This window comes from Beta vulgaris, chromosome 6 (assembly GCF_026745355.1).
Source record: "Beta vulgaris subsp. vulgaris cultivar EL10 chromosome 6, EL10.2, whole genome shotgun sequence".
NCBI classification, from domain to species: Eukaryota; Viridiplantae; Streptophyta; class Magnoliopsida; order Caryophyllales; family Amaranthaceae; genus Beta; species Beta vulgaris.
This window is the reverse complement of record NC_079207.1, coordinates 66,136,737-66,157,837: the sequence shown is the minus strand read 5'-3', so window position 1 is coordinate 66,157,837 and position 21,101 is coordinate 66,136,737. Positions and strand designations below refer to the sequence as shown.

The 21,101-nt window shown below is 36.8% G+C and overlaps 2 protein-coding genes and 1 long non-coding RNA gene across 3 annotated transcripts; 2 read left to right on the top strand and 1 right to left on the bottom strand.

The window, feature by feature from the left end:
* Positions 1 to 360: 360 nt before the first annotated feature.
* On the top strand, positions 361 to 4,189 carry LOC104897546 (nuclear transport factor 2B). Its single transcript, XM_010684439.4, has 2 exons — positions 361 to 791; positions 3,825 to 4,189. The coding sequence occupies exons 1-2, from the start codon at positions 498 to 500 to the stop codon at positions 3,897 to 3,899; spliced, it is 369 nt and encodes a 122-aa protein (XP_010682741.1). The 5' UTR covers positions 361 to 497; the 3' UTR covers positions 3,900 to 4,189.
* A 739-nt stretch (positions 4,190 to 4,928) lies between these two features.
* LOC104897545 (uncharacterized) lies at positions 4,929 to 7,941 on the bottom strand. The gene is made up of 2 exons (XM_010684438.4): positions 7,513 to 7,941; positions 4,929 to 5,564 (listed from the first exon to the last, which is right to left on the bottom strand). Exons 1-2 carry the CDS (start codon positions 7,747 to 7,749, stop codon positions 5,103 to 5,105), a joined length of 699 nt encoding a protein of 232 aa, XP_010682740.1. The 5' UTR covers positions 7,750 to 7,941; the 3' UTR covers positions 4,929 to 5,102.
* On the top strand, positions 6,002 to 8,160 carry LOC130591709 (uncharacterized). Its single transcript, XR_008969751.1, has 2 exons — positions 6,002 to 6,097; positions 7,241 to 8,160. It is a non-coding gene; the product is annotated as an uncharacterized LOC130591709 (long non-coding RNA).
* The last annotated feature ends 12,941 nt before the right edge of the window (positions 8,161 to 21,101 follow it).

Below are 21,101 nucleotides of genomic sequence, written 5' to 3'. Positions count from 1 at the left end.
TTGATATCGTCTTATAAACAACTAACTAGTTTTTAGGGCTGGGCTACGCCCCGAAAAATTATATCTTTCATTTATTAAAATTTTGCTTTGAAATAATGACATTAAGTATCACTAAAATCTAGATTTAGTGGTTAATACATTAGTATATATGTGTGTGATCTTGGGATCGAATCTTACCTATACTCCAAACAAACGAAGGCGCCACGTAACATCATTCCTTGCTTAAGAACGCATTTTAATATCTATTAGTATAGATACAAAAGGATCGGATATACTCTCTATCATCATCGTCAATCTACTCTTACCGAACATACCCTCGAAAAAAAAAATCATTTTATATTGTAACCTCATCCGCGCCCCTCCCCTCAACCCTTTTCTCCCAATTGCGTAAATCTAAGGCTATACCATACCAATAACACCCAAACTCATTCCAATTTACACTCTCTGTGATCTTCATTTTCCTTGAGAGGAGAGAGAGAAGAAATTAGGGCACAAAAATGGATCCAGATGCAGTAGCGAAAGCATTTGTAGAGCACTACTACTCAACTTTCGATGCGAATCGTCCAGGATTAGCGAACTTATACCAGGATTCATCCATGTTGACCTTCGAAGGGCAGAAAATTCAAGGTACTCAGAATATCACTGCTAAACTCACTAGCCTTCCTTTTCAGCAGTGTCAACACTCCATCACAACTGTTGATTGTCAGCCTTCTGGCTCTGGCGGTATGCTTGTTTTCGTCTCCGGTAACCTCCAGCTCGCCGGTGAACAGCATGCTCTCAAATTTAGTCAGGTATTGAGTTTTCGAGGTTTTTTTTGGTTATTGTTGTGGAATTTGTTGATGATGATTACGATTATGAGAAATCGATTGATTAGGTTCTTAGTTTTTGCGTTGATTGTGTTTTTTTTTGTTTGATTTGTTGTTTTAATGATGATTCTCTTGTATTTGTTGTTACTGTTGTGGACTTGGTAATTGTATGGTGAAATCATGAGTGCTTTGGAAATTAGGGTTTCTCGGAGGTTTTAGTTGACGGAGATTATCAGATGTCGTGAGATTACACATTTATACGCACCAGTTCCGTTTTATTATGCTTTCGTGTTACACGAATAGACGATTATTGATCTGGTGTGCTGTTGGTGAATCGGTTTTATGTCTTTTTTGCTCATGTTATGGTGGATTTGCGGTGATGTTAGGATCTGTTGTGGTTTTTAAGCTAAAAAAAGCGGTTCATACTGAATCGCTTATGTTTTTTTGCTAGGTTATGCTTGTGTTCATCTTTTAGATTTTTGACAGGCTTCTGTCTAATGTCCGACGATGCATGTTTTGTTCATGGATCACTTGGAATTACAATTTTATTGACCGATTACATGAATGGGCTTTTATTTTTGCTTCAGTGTATGTGGATACTCATTGCTTGGTTGGGTGTAGTTTGAACTGAATGGTTGTAGCTTTTATCCAGCTATATAATGATAATCCATATACCTTAGGCCTTAGGGTTTCAGGAAACATAGTTTTGGACTGAACTTGCTGTTATTAACTGATTACTGGTTAGTTTCTTGATTGAGTTGCTGGAGCTTTGGATTGATGTGAGCATTACTTCTAAGTTAATGTTAACCTTGTAATTAAAATTGTCAATACAAGAGTTTGTTCTGGATGAATATTTATGGATACTTATTCCTAGGTCATGACTTTAGATGACCATGCATGTTTTAGTATCACTGTCAATCTTGTAGATAAGGGTTATGGTAGAAGAAAAGGGAAGTGAAACGAGAATAGCCTTTAAAGATTCATGCCGATTGAAGTCTTTTCTTCCACTTGTTCTGTATTTTGTTTACTACTGAGTTACTATTAGAACTTGCACATTTAGCCAAGGTCGTCTAGAAGTTTTCTATTTTCTTTTGGTTTCGAAATCTAGTTACATATGCTCATATCTTTGTTTAGTATGTCCTACTTTTGTGCCATATAGTGCTGTATTGTTGGTCAAGTTCTGTACATCTTTCATTTGTTTTAGCATAGGAGACTAGTATTGCCATCTCTGATGTACTAATGAGCTGAATTGCTTTCTCAAGGCTGATGAGAAGTTTGATAGAGTTTTTTCATTACTCCATTCCTTTATATTTTTGTAAATAGCTAGAGATTTCTAAAGTAAAAAGGAGTCCTTATAATAGGTTCTTAATGCAAATATGTTACTATATGACTTTTTGAGATTGTTTGAGTGATATCAGACATATATTATTTTATAGTTACTTGGCTACCTTGGTGAATGAATTTCTTTCGCTCATTGACACTGAACCAATTGAGGCATTAGGATCTTTTGTATGTAGTATTCTAGGCACAAGCTTGTTTAGATGTCACACACATTGTTGGACGGGTCTTTGTCCTGCCCTTTTGTGTCTGAACATTGTCAAGTGGATAGTTGTCCCTGGCTAGGTTAAAATGATGAAGTTCTCATCTTTAACGAACACACTATATTGCTTCTGCCATTTTTGCTGTTAATGCGCGGTAATTTTATATAAGGTTCTCCTGGGTAGGATTGTCTAAGTATGCTGGAGGATGGAGAGGGTGGGGTAAGTGACTCTGATAGATCGGGATCAAAATTTTTCCTTAAGCCTGTCATTTGTTGCTAATTGCTAGTTTACATCAGAATGTCTTCTCTCTTTATTCGGCTTGAAAGAGAGAGCATGTTCTCCTGTATTCTGTTTGTGGACTTTTTCCTGTATTTTGAAGATTGAAGAAAGAGTAAGGACCTGCAATATATATACAGACACATGCACGCTCAAACACTTTTCTTTTTGCAGATTTACTTGTTCTTGTACTCCATACTCCATACTCCATAGTATGTGATTAACTATCGATCGAAAAGGAACTGTATCGTTTTTAATCTGCTGTGTGCCTTTCAATATTTCGCACTTGAAAAGTGAAAAGGCATCAATTAAAAGTACCTTTCAAAGTTTGCTTAGTTCTTTCTGTTGTATAAGTTGATCTTATCATGTCCTTGGGCTTAGTAGCTTACTCATCGTTACCCATTTTGTGTTATGAGAATGAGTATGGGATTGCGTTTTGCTAATTACTTCAAAAGTATATCACATACATGCACAAATCACCTTCTTGGATTGCAGTTTGGGGGGGGGGGGGGGGGGAGAAGGGGATCAGGAGAGTGTTAACTGTTAAGTGAATTTAAGTAATATCGAGCTTGCTGCTTCTTGATGATGTCATCTGAGTTTCTCATACAAAAAAGTTTTGTTTTAGATAAATTGCCAACCAATCGTTGTTCGTTGAGAAAATCCTTTTTCCTCCTTATACGTGAACGAGGATCAGCATTTTGTTCGTCATACTGTTATCTCCTTTGTAGTTTGCACATGACAGTGTGTACATTTTCTTTTCTGAGGCACATAACAGTGTTTATTCTTGTAAACGAGAAATATATAAATCAAAACCTTTTGATTTTCTTTCTGTAGGTTAGTCCTCTATACGTGGGCTTTGCAAGAGAAATGACATGCAGTGTGACTCAGTGACTATTCTTGATCATGATCTTTTTGGCTTATGCATTATTCTACTAAGAGCTTAGAGTATTTGTGTATACCTTTCTGGCATGACTAGATTTATGTGTTCAGCTCGGTGTACATATGTGTAATCTTTATTCCGACTTATGCTGCATGGCTGGTTGCTTGTCATCGAAAGGATCTTGTCTTTGACACCTTTCTTGTTTGTGATGCTTTCGAACTATTATTATTCACGAATAATGAAATGAAGAGAATATGTGGCCTAAGGGCCTTCACCTGGCAAGTTATTGCTTTTACTAACCCAAATTTTCTTCCCTGCTAGATGTTCCATTTGATGCCAACACCACAAGGAAGCTTTTGCGTGCAGAATGATATATTCCGTTTGAACTATGCTTAAGTACAGTGATGGGGACCCATATTCTCGACAAAGGCTGAAGAATTGTGTTCTTTGATTGTCCGCCATTGAAATTAAGTGTTGCTTGTGTGTTTAGTTCCATAACATTCTGATGGAAACTGGAAATATTTTTGGCTAGTCATGTTAAAATCATTGTCTGATTTTGTGTTTTGCATTTGTCGTGAAGGTTTAGATTCTGGCATTTGTATGGGGCAGTCTCTGGATATTACTCTGAACAGACATCTCCAGTTTCAAAATTTACATATATCAGAGTATTCTGGATTCTCAGTTCATTGTTTTCCTTTGGTTCTTTTTCTTTGGGTCTCTCTCACACATCATTTGTAGGGGTGTCAATCTGGTCTATTGGGTGGGTCTAGGTTGGTTCGAGGTGGGTCGGATGTGTTTGGGTCAAATTGTACGGGATCAAACCTTTTCTTGGATAGAATGTGGGTTGGGTCGGACCCACTTAGGTCGGATCAAGCCCGACCAACGTATACTCGGTTGTTGGTTGCGCATGGTTCAGACTACTCCGGCTTGGCTCAAATCTATTTTTGGTAGACGTAAGTCGGGTTCCAAATGGGTTTGTGCGGATCAAGTTGGATTTGAATAGGCTTGGGTCTGCTCAGGTCATGTTTGGATTCAGGTGGAGTTGGAATGATCCATTATATGTTTGAATCGGTTACTTTATAATCATTATCAATATCGATCGAAGTTTGGGTTGGCACACGCATATATGTGTGCGCGACATGTGAGAAAATACATAAATGGACAACTTAATAAAATTGGCCAATGTTAACCATAATCATAAATATGTAATTTTGCATCTCATGTTTCTTATTTGTAATATTACACAATAGAATGTAGAAGGGTGAAAAATTAAAACCCGTAAACTGAGGTGTACGAGGAACACTTTGGTATCAATGAGGATGATATAGGATTATCAAAGTTTAAAGTCAGATAAAGAATTGGACCTGGCTATTTCGAGACGACATGCCAAGTAAAAAGAGAGCATGTTGCGAAGATGTGGACATGTGGTAGCACTTCAAGTACAAATGCGCTCTTGAATCTTGATCATCATAGATAAGAAGTACTTCATACAAGATGTTTTCTTTTAAGCAAATAACTTCTTATAAACATTTGAACGAAGAACTGTACAGATAACCAATATCAGAAAGCCAAACAAAAAGAGAAAGAAATCCAACACTATCATTCTTCATCTCCATTAATCAAACCTGAAAAATCCATGTTGGTTATATTAAGAGGGTTTTCACTGTCATTTGTCTTCTTTGCAAACAATGAACCTTTGTCTGCTACATCTTCGTTTCGTTTAGGACGTTTAATCATCCCGGCAAACACATTACCAACAGATTTTAACGGGTGGGTCAATCCATCTTTCAGCTTTAGTAAGAGGGAGACCTCAGAGACCTGCCAAGCAACTGTCAGGACAATGAGAGCTGTAATCAACCAATGGGTAGTTTTGTTCTGTTTCTCCATTTTTTTCAGCTGTTTAACTACTTCTTCTGCTCCAACTCCTGTGTTACTCTTTGAAGCATCATCTTCATCATTGCCTTCTGTTTCTAATTCACTAGCTCTACCTGAAGGAACCTGTTTTGGTTCAGCCGGTGGTTCAGATTGGTTGGCGGCTTCATCTTCTTTCAAGGATTTCAACTGAAGATCGAAAATGTAATTTATGATTTATTTTTCACACATTTTAACAAACTTGACTTTCATTGATGAAGATAAATTCATAGTGTGGTTGATTAGGAGATAACAAGTTCGGATAAGGGATAAAGGTTTGATCAAAACCAATAAGTTTATATGAGTCAGTATAAGTTCAAATGAGCTCGGATAAGTTAATACAATTTCAAATACGTTCGGATAAGTTAATATGATTTCAGATAAGTGAAATTCAAGTGAATAAAACACACCCTAACAGCATTAGTTGGACGATTGTCTATCACCAGATTGATAACAGAAACTGATTCATGGTCTCTCAAGCACACAAGCTTCAACAATTTTCATACAACTTTCACTTATAGTACGAGTTTAGATTATTTGGTTAGAACTTCACCGATTTCTGATAAAAAAATCATTCATTCCCTCAGGTCAAGTGCTGTTACTAGGGACATGAAGCATGGATAAGTCCACCAGACGAGCAACGCCAAATCCTAAGAAGCAAATTTATGGACACTTTATACCTGGTGAGTGGTGACTAACAACTATAGCATATTATAAGCAACAGGTACTATCAACTTACCAAGTACTACTCTAGTAGTACACACATATCCTAATCAACAAAAGAATAAATCCCAGATTGATACGACTGTATATTAGCCACAATATTCAGGTTATAGCCATGGAAAAAATCCACTATCAACTTATAAGTTAATAACTCATAATTCTGCCTCCCACTCAATTTCAAGTCTCAACTCTCAAAAAAATCACAAAGGATCCTCTGTTCCATGTTGCAACTCATCTAGGGTCACTAAGTACTTCTGATTCTTCTACATCAACTTACATATATTATTTAACCTGATAAAATTAACGAAATCAGATGGCTAAATCAGAGTTCTGCCTGTGATTGTTCGTTAGACTATTTTTGCCAGTCCTAGCCACAATAAAGCAGGAGGCTCGCAGTAGGTTTTAATCAGTGTAAGAATTTTTCCAATCCACGAGCAAGAGCTGAGATGGCTAAAGAGAAAGGAACATAAGATGATAAACTAATAGGACACATAATCCGACTCAAAAATAAATCTGGCTCAAAGACATCCCAGCTTTCTGATCCCACTTACAAAGTTACAGCAATAGAACATGCAAAATAGATAAACTGTAAACTTCAGAAGTCAGAATACCACACAAAATCCATTCCCAAGCTGGATTATCAATGAAATTCACAACATTCTAGCTCAAGAATCTTGTACAAAGAAACTAACACAAATAACTAGAACATAGAAGTATAAAGTATGTTAAAGAGGACTTATGATGATCATGTTATGATTTAAGCTGTAACGCCTAGATCCTACACTTGAGAGTATGATTTCAAATATAGTTACGGTTCATGTTCTTTTCATTATACATGTGTGTTTCTACTTTCTCTTAACATACAACCATAATCTTTTATTGTATATTCTTTCACTATGAATTATTACATTCATTATGAGATTCTCATAGTATATGTCATTTTACGAATGAAGTGTCTGTGTTTTCCAAAGCATCATACCATGCTCCCGAGTGTAGGATTATCTAGTTTGATTAAATATGCCATCACAGGAAGATCAATAAGTTTGAAGCTATATAATTTGTCTCTCATTTCATACAGTATTGTTCTTTCTTTTTTGCTGTAGGGAGAGACACATACAAGGGCAGATTAAGTAGACGGGATTTGATTGCCTTCGACACCACCTCCCACGACTTTAACCAATTAAGCTAGTTGACATCTACGACTACATACAATAACATTCTATATAGCTAGTAACTGCACATATCTAATTAATTCAACATCCAAGAATGAGAGCCAAACATAAAAATTTCAGAAAACCCATTAAAATATGAGCACAACATAACAGAATAAACAGGTCAAAAATATAGATACATAATATTTAGAGAATATAATTACCTGAGAAAGCAATTTGTCAAGAAGTTGGTGTTCTTCATCACTTAGAGTGATGGGTGGTTCAGTGGCAGAAGATTGTTGGGATTCAATAAGTTGTTGGATAGCTATCTGAATCTGTTCTACTTCAATCTTGTTTTTGCTGATTGCTGAAGTTTCCATTTTTGGAAGGGATTGATTATCTAAAGAAAAGTGAAGTCGGTGGAAATGGAAAGTCAAAGAAAAACGAAAAGTATAATACATACAATGAAGTACAGCTTATTAGTAATACTAAAACTAAGCGAAATTCGCACAATCAAAATTATTCACGATATTAGATGACCCTATATTAGATTATCCAAATCTCAAATTTCAAGACTCTACTCGGGGAAAGCTACAATTATCCTGTTTGTTGGGGATGGGTATGATTCCAAAGACTCCTCCCATTGCGCATCTCATAACTAATCCAATAACATACTCCCTCCGTCCCATAATATAGTGCCTATTTCATTTTTGGTGGTCAAACTTTAAAATCTTTGACCGAATATTCTCATTTGTATATATAAAAAAACATATTCATGTAGGATCTTGTTAGATTCGTCTCAATGTGTAGTTTCATAATATCAACTTTTTATATTTTTTATTAATAAGGAATTGAAGATATTAAAGGTCAAAGTTACGTTTTGGAGACCGTGAAAAAAGAAACAAGCACTATATTATGGGACGGAGGGAGTATTACATTATAACATTGTAATTACCTGAGAAAGCAATTTGGAATTCTAATTACCAAGAACATGTTTACACTAGGACTCCGAATTGGGGTTATCAATTCATACAACAATGTTTACATTTCGAATTACTTTGACTTTCACGCGTTAATGCACTACTTTAATTATTAAAAATTAATATTTTTAATTATGTATTAGAGTAAAGTATACAAATTTGATTTTCTGAAAATATTCATTGAGACTAATCCAATATAGAGTTGTCAATCTGGGTCACTGGCTGGGTTTGGGTTGACCCAAGCTGGGTCGGAATGATTTGGGTCGGAATAATCTGGGTGACACTGTGTCATGGGTCGGAACTGGGTGGGTCGGGTGAACTTGGGTCGGGTGAGACTGGGTCGGCCGGTATCTGGGTTGGGTGAATTTGGGTCGGAATGGAATAAGGTGAAGTCGGTCCAAATCGGCTTTCGGAATGACTTGGGTCGGAAGAAATTGGCTTTCGGAATAACTTGGGTCGGAAGAAATCGGCTTTCGGAATGACTTGGGTCGGAAGAAATCGGGTTTCGGAATGACTTGGGTCGGAAGAAATCGGCTTTCGGGTTACTTGGGTCGGAAGAAACCGATATCGGAATAACTTGGGTCGGAATAATTCGGCTTTCGGAATTACTTGGGTCGGAAGAAATCGGTTTTCGGGTTACTTGGGTTGGAAGAAATCGATATCGGAATAACTTGGGTCGGAAGAAATCGGGTTTCGGAATTACTTGGGTCGGAAGAAATCGGCTTTCGGGGTTACTTGGGTCGGAAGAAATCAATATCGGAATAATTCGATTTTCGGAATTACTTGGGTCGGAAGAAATAGGCTTTCGGGTTACTTGGGTCGGAAGAAATCGATATCGGAATAACTTGGGTCGGAAGAAATCGGGTTTCGGAATTACTTGGGTCGGAAGAAATCGACTTTCGAGTTACTTGGGTTGGAAGAAATCGATATCGGAATAATGCGGCTTTCGGAATTACTTGGGTCGGAAGAAATCGGCTTTCGGGTTACTTGGGTCGAAAGAAATCGATATTGGAATAACTTGGGTCGGAATAATGCGGCTTCCGGAATTACTTGGGTCGGAAGTAATTGATATCGGAATGAATTGGGTCTGAATAAATCGACCTTCATAATTAATTGAGTGTTCAAGAAATCGACTATCAAAATGACTTGGGACTTGGGTCAGAATAAATCGGATTCCGACTTGGGTCGGCATAAATCAGATCTCGGTAGGACTTGGTTCTTGGAACGACTAAATATCGAACCTGCGGCTCCGTGGCGTATTGATTTGGGTCGAGATTGTTATAAACTTATAACATGTGATATTGTGGTATTGTGGTATAGATTATAGTCATTATACTTTATACTTATAGTGGTATATTATAGTAATCTGTAATTATACTGATATTGTGAATTGTGATTGAGTCATTGTGAATTTTTTAATAATACATTGAATCATTAATAGTTTGATACTTATATTACTAATTTGAAATGTTACTAAAGTAGGACTTATAAGTTATACTTATATTATTGGGCCATTCACCATTATTGGCTATTGGTAATTGGCCTATTGCCTAAGTTACTAAGTATCGCTCATTAGTTATTTATTTATTTAGTTATTCTTATTCATGATTGCATATGTATTCAAGTAACAAGTAACAACTAACATCTAACAAGTAACAACTAACAACTAACAACTAACAACCATAAGGATTATTGACGATTATAGACTTATAGTGTTAGGGCTAATAGACTATTAAACTTAAACATTTTGTTAGTTAGTGACGACTTACTCACTCTCAAGTTTGAGTCAGTTATATATACAACAAAAAGAGTTAAATTAAAGAATTAGGTTGACATTAAATCATTAATGAAAGCATCTTAATTCGTAATTATAAAATTGTTCGACTTTTCATCGTTCATGGAACAACTCAACAAGTAACAATGATCAATGTTAATCACTTAATCGAATATGTCATATAAAGATGATACATAATCATACACTATATCTCTAAAGGATGAAGATGAAATATTGAAGCTGTGAAATAGATCATAGTCAATAATCAGTATGAAATAATCATGTCATTGTATCAGTAGAGGAGTAGAGGATGAAACATTGATCGAATTTCGTTAAGTTAAGGTTGACTTAAATCAAATGATCATAAAATTGGCCTATTGCCTAAGTATCGCCTATTAGTTATTCACTTATTTAGTTATTCTTATTGATGATTGCATAAGTATTCAAGTAACAAGTAACAACTAACAACTAACATCTAACAAGTAACAAGTAACAACTAACAATGATCAACGTTAATCACTTATCACTTAATCGAATATGTCAATATGTCATATGAAAATGATACATAATCAAACACTATGTTTGTAGAAGATGAACATGATCGAATTTCATTAAGTTAAGGTTCATAATATTGGCATAAATTAATTAATGAAATGATCATAAGATTGATTGTTTTCGACATTAATAAAAAGTCAAAACCATCAAATGATCATACGATTGATCATCGATGTTATTACACGGTTTTAACATTAATCAAAGCATACTAGAAATCTGTCTATTTCATTACTTAAATAATCACACATTCATGTATTTCATACTTAACAATTAACAATTTATACTTTCACTGTTTCACAAATTCACATCAATACATCATTATTCATTGAACTTCTAAAGTAAGTAGGAATTACTAAAACAGTTAGTAAACATCATTCATAATGATTTTTACATTAATGATCTTGTTTATAACTAAAAATAGTAATTAAATTTCTAAAGTTTGTAATTTTTATTAATTTATAATATTACTAATTAGTAATTAGTATTACTAAACAAATTTACAAATTAATACTAAATGTCTAAATGAACTATAAAATCAGAAATCTAAAACTAAAAACCCTAAATGAAGTCACAAAAATAAATCTCAACCGTTGATCTAAATTCTAACCCTAAACCAAGTAAACCTCAACCGTTGATCTAACCCTAAACTGTTGATCTAACCCTAAATCTCAACCGTTGATCTAACCCTAAACCTCCCCCTAACCCCTTAGTATATAAACCTAAAATTCTAACTCACACCCTCATTTCAACATCTTGGTTTCTCTCTCCTCACTTCCTCAGATCTAATCATCTAACCCTAAATAAGCCTCCCCTTAAAACTATTTCTTCAGTTTCTTTTCTCTCTTATTCCGGTTTCACACAGTCACACTCGTTCTCTTTCTTCATTGTCTTTTCTCTCTCGTTCAGAAGGTTTTGGAGTTTTGAAGTGAAGGGTTGAAGGCTGAAGCTGAAGCTGTGAAGAACTGAAGATCGTCCTAAAAAACAAAGTGTTCGTCCAAGAAGAAGCAAAAAAGAAGAAAAAAAAGGAAAAAAAAAACGCAAATTACTCTTTAAAAAAACTATGTCGCAACCACCAGGTAAGTTTTATGTTTTCTAGAGTTCTCGATTTCGTTTTTTTAGATTTAGGAAGATCTGCTCTTGCATGTGATTGTGGGAATATATGCCGGTCCATTTTGCAGATTTACTGGAATATAGATGTTTTTTTTTTAATTTTACTTGTTTTTTTGTGAAGATCTAAATTTTGTCATTTTGAGCTTTGGAATATCATGTTTTTTTTTTTAAATTTTACTTGTTTTTTTTTGTGAAGATCTGTCATTTTGAGTTTGGAATATCATGTTTTTATTTTAATTGTACTTGTTTTTTTTTTGTCAAGATCTAGATTTTGTCATTTTGAGCTTTGGAATATCATGTTTTTTTATACTGATTTTGTATTTGTTATATCTGATTTTTTTTGATTATTTTACTTTTATCATATGTGAAATTGTGAATGTGAGTATGTGACTATGTGAGATATGATATCTATACTATTTCGGAATATCATGTGTCTGAGATCTATACTTTTTTTTAACTTTACTTGTTTTTTTTTTTGTCAAGATCTAGATTTTGAGCTTTGGAATATCATGTTTTTTTTATACTGATTTTGTATTTGTTATATCTGAAATTGTTATATCTCAGATCTCATATCTCACATAGGAGCAGGGAATTAAGACAACGAAAATCGAGGAAGGGGAGCGGGCGCCGGCTCCGGCAAATGGCGACTCAAGATTTGGACTGTCAAAATAAAGCTCATCAAAGCCTATGCCCGTAAACATGAACTCCTTCATACGAGAATTGGTTGCTGTGATCCTATCAGAACCTACTTTTATCAGTTGCTAAAGACTTGCTTCCTCAAGGAGTGGAAAAGAAGTAAGGTCTTTTAGCAGATCATGCTTGTTTACTGAGCATCGAGAAAGCACAAGCGTCTTAATATTACGACAAGCACGTAAACTGATCAAACACTATAAATCAACACTAGTACACCGAAAATTCTTGAGGTTAGTCTCCCTAATGTCAACACATTGGAGGACGACCTGTAAAAAATCTATCAGAGAAGCTCTTTTAAGCTTAGGAAAGTTTGAGAACTTAAGAGTCCTAAACAATATAATGCAGTTGCCGAATTCAATCTCTTCAAGTTCTGGGCAACAACGTGCTATGGTGGTTATTGATCTTTACCGAACCAACCGACAATGCCACATCCTCAATTCTTGCAGACAAGAAAAGTTGCCTACCTCCTTGATCAGTTTTCTATCGTAAATAGATAGGTGAACTGTAACTCCCCGACTCCTAAGCATCATGTATAAGCTTAATTAATCAATCATTAGCAGCGGAAGTCCTAATTTAGTCGGAGCGTCACTGCCGTACCTCCCATCTAGAAGGTACAAGGCAACATTCTTTCGTAAAACTAAACTTATTATAATAATCATAGCTAATAACTTAAAAATAGTTAGAATTCCATAATTGTGTGTAAGTGAACTTATAATACATTACCGTCATAGTTGCATAATCTAAAGTTAATATTGCCTCACTGCTACGCCTTCCCATCTTCATAAGTATACCTAAAATAGAAAACAAAACGTCGTGAGTCGAGACACAGTAACATAGTACCCTAACATTGTAAAAGCATTTCAATTCATTTTATTAGCAAACAGGGAGGAGAGAAATAGTAAAACCATTTCATAAACATAACCATTTAATCATAATCATAAAACATTATCATCATTCGTTATCTTGTTCATCATCATATATCTTTTACTTTGGTAACTTGGCTAATGTAATAGAAGGGAGTCTCCCACAACATAGGTGACACTTTCGGTGCCCACATCATTGACATACAACAGAAGGGCGGTCACGACATAGGTGACACTTGCGGTGCCCATAGAAAGGCGGTCACAACAAAGGTGACACTTTCGGTGCACAATCATTAACCAGAAGGGTGACCACAACAAATGTGACACTTGTGGTACCCACGAGATATTGCCAAGAACCTTCTTTCACTTGAACTTTATCATGTTTCGTTTCTTTTAACATTACATAATCATAACGTAATCATCATCATATTTTCGTAACATCAAAGTTGTCATACTTCTTAAAACATCAAATCATTTGATAAACATCATTTAGATAGTAAATATTTCATATCCCGCACACCATAAAAACATCGCATAAACATTTCATAAAAACGTCATATGAAACATAGTTGGAAGGGGAGTGCGGGTGCTAGATAGCAGTAGACGTTACCCGGATTCCTGCTTAACAACCTTGATAGCCGGGGGAGGCTTGTAATATCCTTTATCTTCTTTAGTCTAATCAAGAATATTTTTATTAATGAATGTTTCATTATTTAGCTTTTAAGCCTAAATATTAGTTGGAGCTTATTATAGTCATATCGTTCATTATTTTGTCATAAAGGTCTCAATAAAGGTCATTATTAACTTAGTCGTTAATAACTTCTTAAAGTGACCTTTAACAACTAATTAGGTGAAAGTATATCCTTTAGTTATAATTTTAGAATTATCGAAGCATTATACTTGAAGTTATATTATTACATATTATATAACCCTTTGAAAATATATTACTATTATAAGAGTTCATAGTTAATCATCCATAACAAAAAGAAAGTATATACCAAAGTCGTATTTGGGCCTGGGCGAGAGGGGCAGGTGCCAGAGCCCCAAAACACATAACCCAAATAAGTAAAGGTAAAACAGAATAAAAAGAAAAATAGATAAAATTCTCCCATTTGTTTTCCAATTAAATGCCAAATGCTCAAATTTTTTGGGTAATTTCTCTCTTTTCTCTGCAATTTTTGTTCTTTATTCGATTTTTTTTTAGGTTTTGCAAATTCTGAATTTTATTACTTCATTTTTTTACCAAGAATTATTATAATTATTTGAGAATTTCAATGACACATTGTATTTTTTCATAGTAACTAAGTATTATACATTAAATCAATTTAATTTTTCTGAAAACTTGAATAAGTTTTGTGAAATCAGATTGTTGCTGATTAATTTTAATGAACAACTGAGCTCAAAAATAGATTGGGCCATAGAAGTAGACAGACCATGAAAATATGTTTTTATTTTCATGTCATGTTGTAGACCCTGAAATGTTTTTAATGTATATAAATTTCAATCTTTCTTTAGTTTTTAGTCGTTAGTGCTCCTGATTCTGTGTTGGTTGTTGCTCCGCGAAAGCGTTGAGGTTGTTTTGAAAGTCCGAAAGCGTTTATATTAACCTTCAATTTTGGGTTGTTTTGGCGCATTTTGGACTCTTCCGACCTCGGTCATATTTTTCTCCCGAAACTTTCCTAGGGGTGCCTACATGGCTTGTAACTTAGCCCAGGAGCTTTCTAATGATCTCCCATGCACCTAGGAGTTGACCCCTGGATTTCGGATCCCAGGCCCCAGAAAAGTCCGAAAGCGTGTATTATAACCTTCAATTTTCGTTATTTTGGGGGCATTTTTGGAGTAATCGAGGCCGTTTAATTTTTTTATCCTGAAACCCTTCTAGGGGTGCCAACATGACTTGTAACGTAGCCAAGGTGGTTGGTACCTTTTGTGTGTCCCAAACAGACTCTAAACACCTCATTTATCAATTTCCCTTGCAACCCAAAATTGCACCGAAATGAATGTGAAATATTTCATATAATCGTTCCAAGCCATTAGAGTCCTTTATAATGACCTCCCAAGTCCCTAGGAGACAGCACATGGCATCCAGAGATCAGGCTCCGTGAAAGTCCGTAAGCGTGTATAATTTCTTGTAGTAATGAAAGGATTAATTTTTTTAATAAGCTATAGAATTATACAAACTACGAATCGTGTATTAACTATTAAAACTGTTTTCATTGAATTAACTTATCAATTAAGTGTTATACACTTATATGTATAACAAAATATGAAACTTTAAAAACTATCTAGCACAAACATGCCGTAGACAAAAAGATAATGTAAATTAATTAAATTCATTAGCTTTTACAATATTTGTACTTCGTGGGAGGGAGTCAAGGAAAGATTTATAGATACAAAAGAGAGCTTAAAAAATAAAGGAAGGATAAAAAAAAAGGAAAAGAAAGACCAAGATATAATGAACTAAGCCAAAAGGGAGGATTAAAAAAAAAAGACCAAGGATATAATGCATAAGCCTAAAGGGACTAAGGGAGGATCAAAAAAGGAAAAAAAAGACAAACTACATCATCCAGGATTTGAACATGAGACTATTGAGCGGAATCTCAAACAATACTGCAGTACAGTAGCTTTACCGCTGAGCTACCATGCCTTTCAATGATAAATCCGCTGTATTTAATATATATTATATCATTTGGTTTGCCCACTTTTCGTGGTTTTGTCCCGGATCCACGTGGGTTCAGTTGAACCCACTGAACCGACGCTGGATCCGCCCCTGGACCCATGGATTTCGATCCCGGGCCTCGGGAAAGTACGGAAGCCTGTATTATAACCAACAATTTTGGCTATTTTGAGGGCATTTTTGGAGTAATTGGCCCGTTTATATTTTTATCACAAAAACTTTCTAGGGGTGCCTACATGACTAGTAACGTGGCCAAGGTGCTCGGTACCATTTGTGTTGTCTCTAACAGCCTCTAAACACCTGATTTATCAGTTTCTCTTGCAACCCAAAAGTGCATCGAAATGAACATGAAACCATTCATATATTCGTTCAAGGCCATTAGAGTCCTTTATAATGACCTCTCAAGTCCCTAGGAGGCATCCCATGGCATCTAGAGATTGGTCTCCAAGAATGTCTGAAAGCGTGTATATTAACCTTGAATTTTGGTTGTTTTGGCGCATTTTTGGACTCCTCCATCCCCGGTCATATTTTTCTCCCGAAACCTTCCTAGGGGTGCCTACATGACTTGTCACTTAGCTCGGGAGCTTTCTAATGATCTCCCATTCCCCTAGGAGTCGACTCATGGATTCCAGATACCGGGCCCCGGGAAAGTCTAAAAGCGTGTATTATACCCTTCAATATTCGCTGTTTTGGGGGCATTTTTGAAGTACTCGATCCCGTTTTTATTTTTATCCCGAAACCTTTCTAGGAATGTCTACATGACTTGTAACGTAGCCAAGGTACTCGATACCATTTGCGTTGCCTCAAACAGCCTTTAAACACCTCTTTGATCAGTTTCACTTGCAACCCAAAATTGCACACAGAAAAAAACATGAAACCATTCATATATTCGTTCCAAGCCATAAGAGGCCTTTATAATGACCTCCCAAGTCACTAGGACGCATTATATGGCATCTAGAGATCGGGCTACGTGAAAGTCCGTAAGCGTGTATGTTAACCTTCAATTTTGGCTGTTTTGGCGCATTTTGGACTCCTCCGGCACCGGTCATATTTTTCTCACGAAACCTTTCTAGGGGTGCGTACATGATGTAACATAGCCAGAGAGATTTCTAATGATCTTCCGTGCCCCTAGGAGTCGATCCATGGATTCCGGATCCCGGTCCACGGGAAAGTCCAAAAGTGTGTATTATAGCCTTCAATATTCGCTGTTTTGAGGGCATTTTTGGAGTACTCGAGACCGTTTTAATTTTTATCGCAAAACCTTTCTATGGGTGTCTACATGACTTGTAATGTAGCCAAGGTGCTCGATACCATTTGCGTTGCCTTTCTAGCAGTGCCGACATGGCTTGTAACGTAGCCCAAGAGGTTGGTACCATTTGTATTGTCTCAATAATCCCCTAAACACCCTATTTATTCAAATTTCGTGTAATCTAAAATTTCCCCGAAATGAACGCGAAACCATTCATATATTCGTACCAAGCCATTAGAGTCCTTTATAATGACCTCCCAAGTACCTAGGAGATGGCATCCAAAGATCGGGCTTCGTGAAAGTCCGAAAGCGTGTATATTAACCTTCAATTTTGGATGTTTTGGCACATTTTGGACTCCTCTGCCCCCGGTTATATTTTTCTCCTGAAACCTTCCTACGGGTGCCGACAAGACTTGTAACGTAGCCCGAGAGCTTTCTAATGATCTCCCATGCCCCTAGGAGTCCAGTCATAGATTATGGATCTTAGGTCACGAGAAAGTCTGAAAGCATGTATTATAACCTTCAGTTTTGGTAGTTTTGGGGACATTTTTCAGCTCCTCCGGGACCGATGATATTTTTCTCCCGTAACATTTTTAGCAGTGCCGATATGGCTTGTAATGTATCCCAGGAGGTTGGTACCATTTGCGTTGGCTCAAGAAGCCTCTAAACACCCTATTTATTAAAATTTCGTGCAATCTAAAATTACTCTGAAATGAACGTGAAACCATTCATATATTCGTACCAAGCCATTACAGTCCTTTATAATGACCTCCCAAGTTCCTAGGAGATGGCATCTAGAGATTGGGCTCCGTGAAAGTCCAAAAGCGTGTATATTAACCTTCAATTTTGGTTGTTTTGGCGCATTTTGGACTCATCCTTCCCCGGTCATATTTTTCTCCCACGTAGCCCGAGAGCTTTCTAATGATCTCCCATGCCCCTAGGAGTCGACTCATGGATTCCGGATCTTGGGCCCCGGAAAGTCCAAAAGCGTATATTATAACCTTCAATTTTGGCTGTTTTGGGGGCATTTTCCAGCCCCTGCGTGACCGATTATATTTTTCTCCCGTAACCTTTCTACCAGTGCCGACATGTCTTGTAACGTAGCCCGAGAGGTTAATACCATTTGCGTTACCTCAAGAAGCCTTTAAACACACTATTTATTCAAATTTCGTGCAATCTAAAATTTTCCCGAAATGAGCGTGAAACCATTCATATATTCGTACCAAGCCATTAGACTTCTTTATAACGACCCCCAAGTCCCTAGGAGATGGCATCCAGAGATAGGGCTCCGTGAAAGTCCGAAAGCGTGTATATACCTTCAATTTTGGTTTTTTGGCGCATTTTGGACTCCTCCGGCACTGATCATAATTTTCTCCCTAAACCTTTTTGGGGTTCCTACATTACTGGTAACTTAGCACGGAAGCTTTCTAATGATCTCCCACTCCCCTAGGAGTCAATCTATGGATTCCGTATCCCAGGCACCGGGAAAGTCCGAAAGCGTGTATTATAACCTTCAATTTTGGTTGTTTTGGAGGCATTTTTGGAGTAATCAGGCCTGTTTATATCTTTATCCCGAAACCTTTCTAGGAGTTCCTACATGACTTGTAACATAGCCAAGGTGCTCGATACCATGTGTGTTCCCTCAAACAGTCTTTAAAAACCTCTTTTATCAGTTTCACTTGGAACCGAAAATTGCACCGAGATGAACGTGAAACCATTTATCTATTCATTCCAAGGCATAAGAGTCCTTTATAATGACGTCACAATTCCCTATTAGGAATCCCATGGCATCCAGAGATCGGGCTTCGTGAAAGTACGAAAGCGTGTATATTAACCTTCAATTTCGGCTATTTTGGCGCATTTTGGACTCCACCGATCCCGCTCATATTTTTCTCCCGAAACCTTCCTAGGGGTTCCTACATGACTTGTAACGTAGCCCATTTGCTTTCTATATATATCCCATGCCTCTAGGAGTCGACCCATGGATTACAGATCCCGGGCCCCAGGAAAATCCGAAAGCGTGTATTATAACCTTCAATTTTTGCTGTTTTGGGGGCATTTTTGGAGTAATCAGGCCCGTTTATATTTTTATTCCGAAACCTTTCTTGAGGTGCCTACATGACTTCTAACATAGCCAAGGTGCTCGGTATCATTTGTGTTGCCTCAAACAGCCTCTAAACACCTCATTTATCAATTTCTCTTGCAACCCAAAATTCCATCGAAATGAACGTGAAACCATTCATATATTCGTTCCAAGCCATTAGAGTCATTTACAATGACCTCTCAAGTCCCTAAGAGGCATCCCATGACATCTAGAGATCGGGCTCCGTGAAAGTCTGAAGCGTGTATATTAACCTTGAATTTTGGTTGTTTTGGCGCATTTTTGGACTCCTCCATCCCCGGTCATATTTTTCTCCCGAAACCTTCCTAGGGGTGCCTACATGACTTGTCACTTAGCTCGGGAGCTTTCTAATGATCTCCCATTCCCCTAGGAGTCGACTCATGGATTTCGGATCCCGGACCCCGGGAAAGTCCAAAAGCGTGTATTGGGTTCGTTTATATTTTGGCTGATTTTTGGGCATTTTTTTGCGTACTCAAGTTCGTTTATACTTTCATCCCAAAACCTTTCTAAGGTTGCCGACATGACTTGGAATGTAGCCAAGGTGGTCGGTACCATTTGTATTGCCTCAAACAGCCTCTAAATACCTCATTTATCAGTTTATCTTGCAACCCAAAATTGCACCGAAATGAACGTGAAAGCTTTCATATATTCGTTCCAGGTCATGTGAGTCCTTTTTAATGACTTCCAATATCTGTAGGTGACATCCCATGGGTTTCGGCGCCGGGTTGTCGAATAAGTCTGAAAGCATGTATTTTAACTTTCAATTTTGGCTCTTTTGGTGCATTTTTGGACTCATCCGAACCGGATTATATTTTTCTTCTTGCTAGGGAGGCGGACATGACGTGAAACGTAACGCGGGAGATTGGTACCATTTGTGTTGCCTCAAGAAGCCTCTTAACACCCTATTTATTTATTTCTCGTGATACCTCAAATTACCTCGAAATGAACGTGAAAGCATTCATATATTCGTTCCAAGCCATGTGAGTCCTTTCTAAAGACCTCCCATGTCCATGGGAGTTGACCAGTAGATTTTGGAGCTCGGACCTCGAGAAAGTCCGATAGCGTGTATTATAACCTTCATTTTTGGTTGTGTTGGTGGCCTTTTCGGACGGTTATATTTTTAACCCGAAACCTTTCTAGGGGTGCCTACATGACCTGTAATGTAGACCGGGTGCTCAATACCATTTGCGCTACCTCAAAAAGCCTTTAAACACCAAATTTTTTGATTTCTTGAGCAACCCAAAATTGCACCGAAATAAACGTGAAAGCTTTCATATATTCGTTCAAAACCGTAAAAGTCATTTCTAATGACTTTCCATGTCCATAGGAGGCATCCCATGGCATCCAGAGCCCGAGCCCAGGAAAGTCCGAAAGCATGTATAATATCCTTCAATTTTGGCTTTTTTGGCGCATTTTGGACTCCTTTGGGTCCAGTTCGAGGGAGTTGTCTACTAAAAAAAGGTTTTTACTTTATTTAGTTCGATTTCAGTTTATGTAATTCTTGGACATGTTATTTATAAATGTTAGTTAAGTTTTAGACTTGGTCTCAGGACTAAAAGCGTCAACTATAGCATCTAAATTAGGTTCATGAAGGGCTATCCGTGATATATGTAGGCTCTAAAATAGCCTCAAGGATCAGGGTCAACAAAGCTGAGAAGCCACTTTGACAAGGGAACTTTCCTCATAACTTCTCCCACAACTTTCCGAATGAGATTACTCATTAACTTACAGAGATAAATTTCACTAACACATTTGATGAAACAAAAGCAAATGGTATCAGTTAGAAATGA

Coding starts and splice junctions, on each gene's coding strand:
- LOC104897545 (XM_010684438.4), bottom strand. CDS start 7,749: ATGTATTATACTTTTCGTTTTTCTTTGACTTTCCATTTCCACCGACTT. Junction 5,565..7,512: donor TTGACAAATTGCTTTCTCAG/GTAATTATATTC, acceptor TTCGATCTTCAG/TTGAAATCCTTGAAAGAAGA.
- LOC104897546 (XM_010684439.4), top strand. CDS start 498: ATGGATCCAGATGCAGTAGCGAAAGCATTTGTAGAGCACTACTACTCA. Junction 792..3,824: donor ATGCTCTCAAATTTAGTCAG/GTATTGAGTTTT, acceptor CTTCCCTGCTAG/ATGTTCCATTTGATGCCAAC.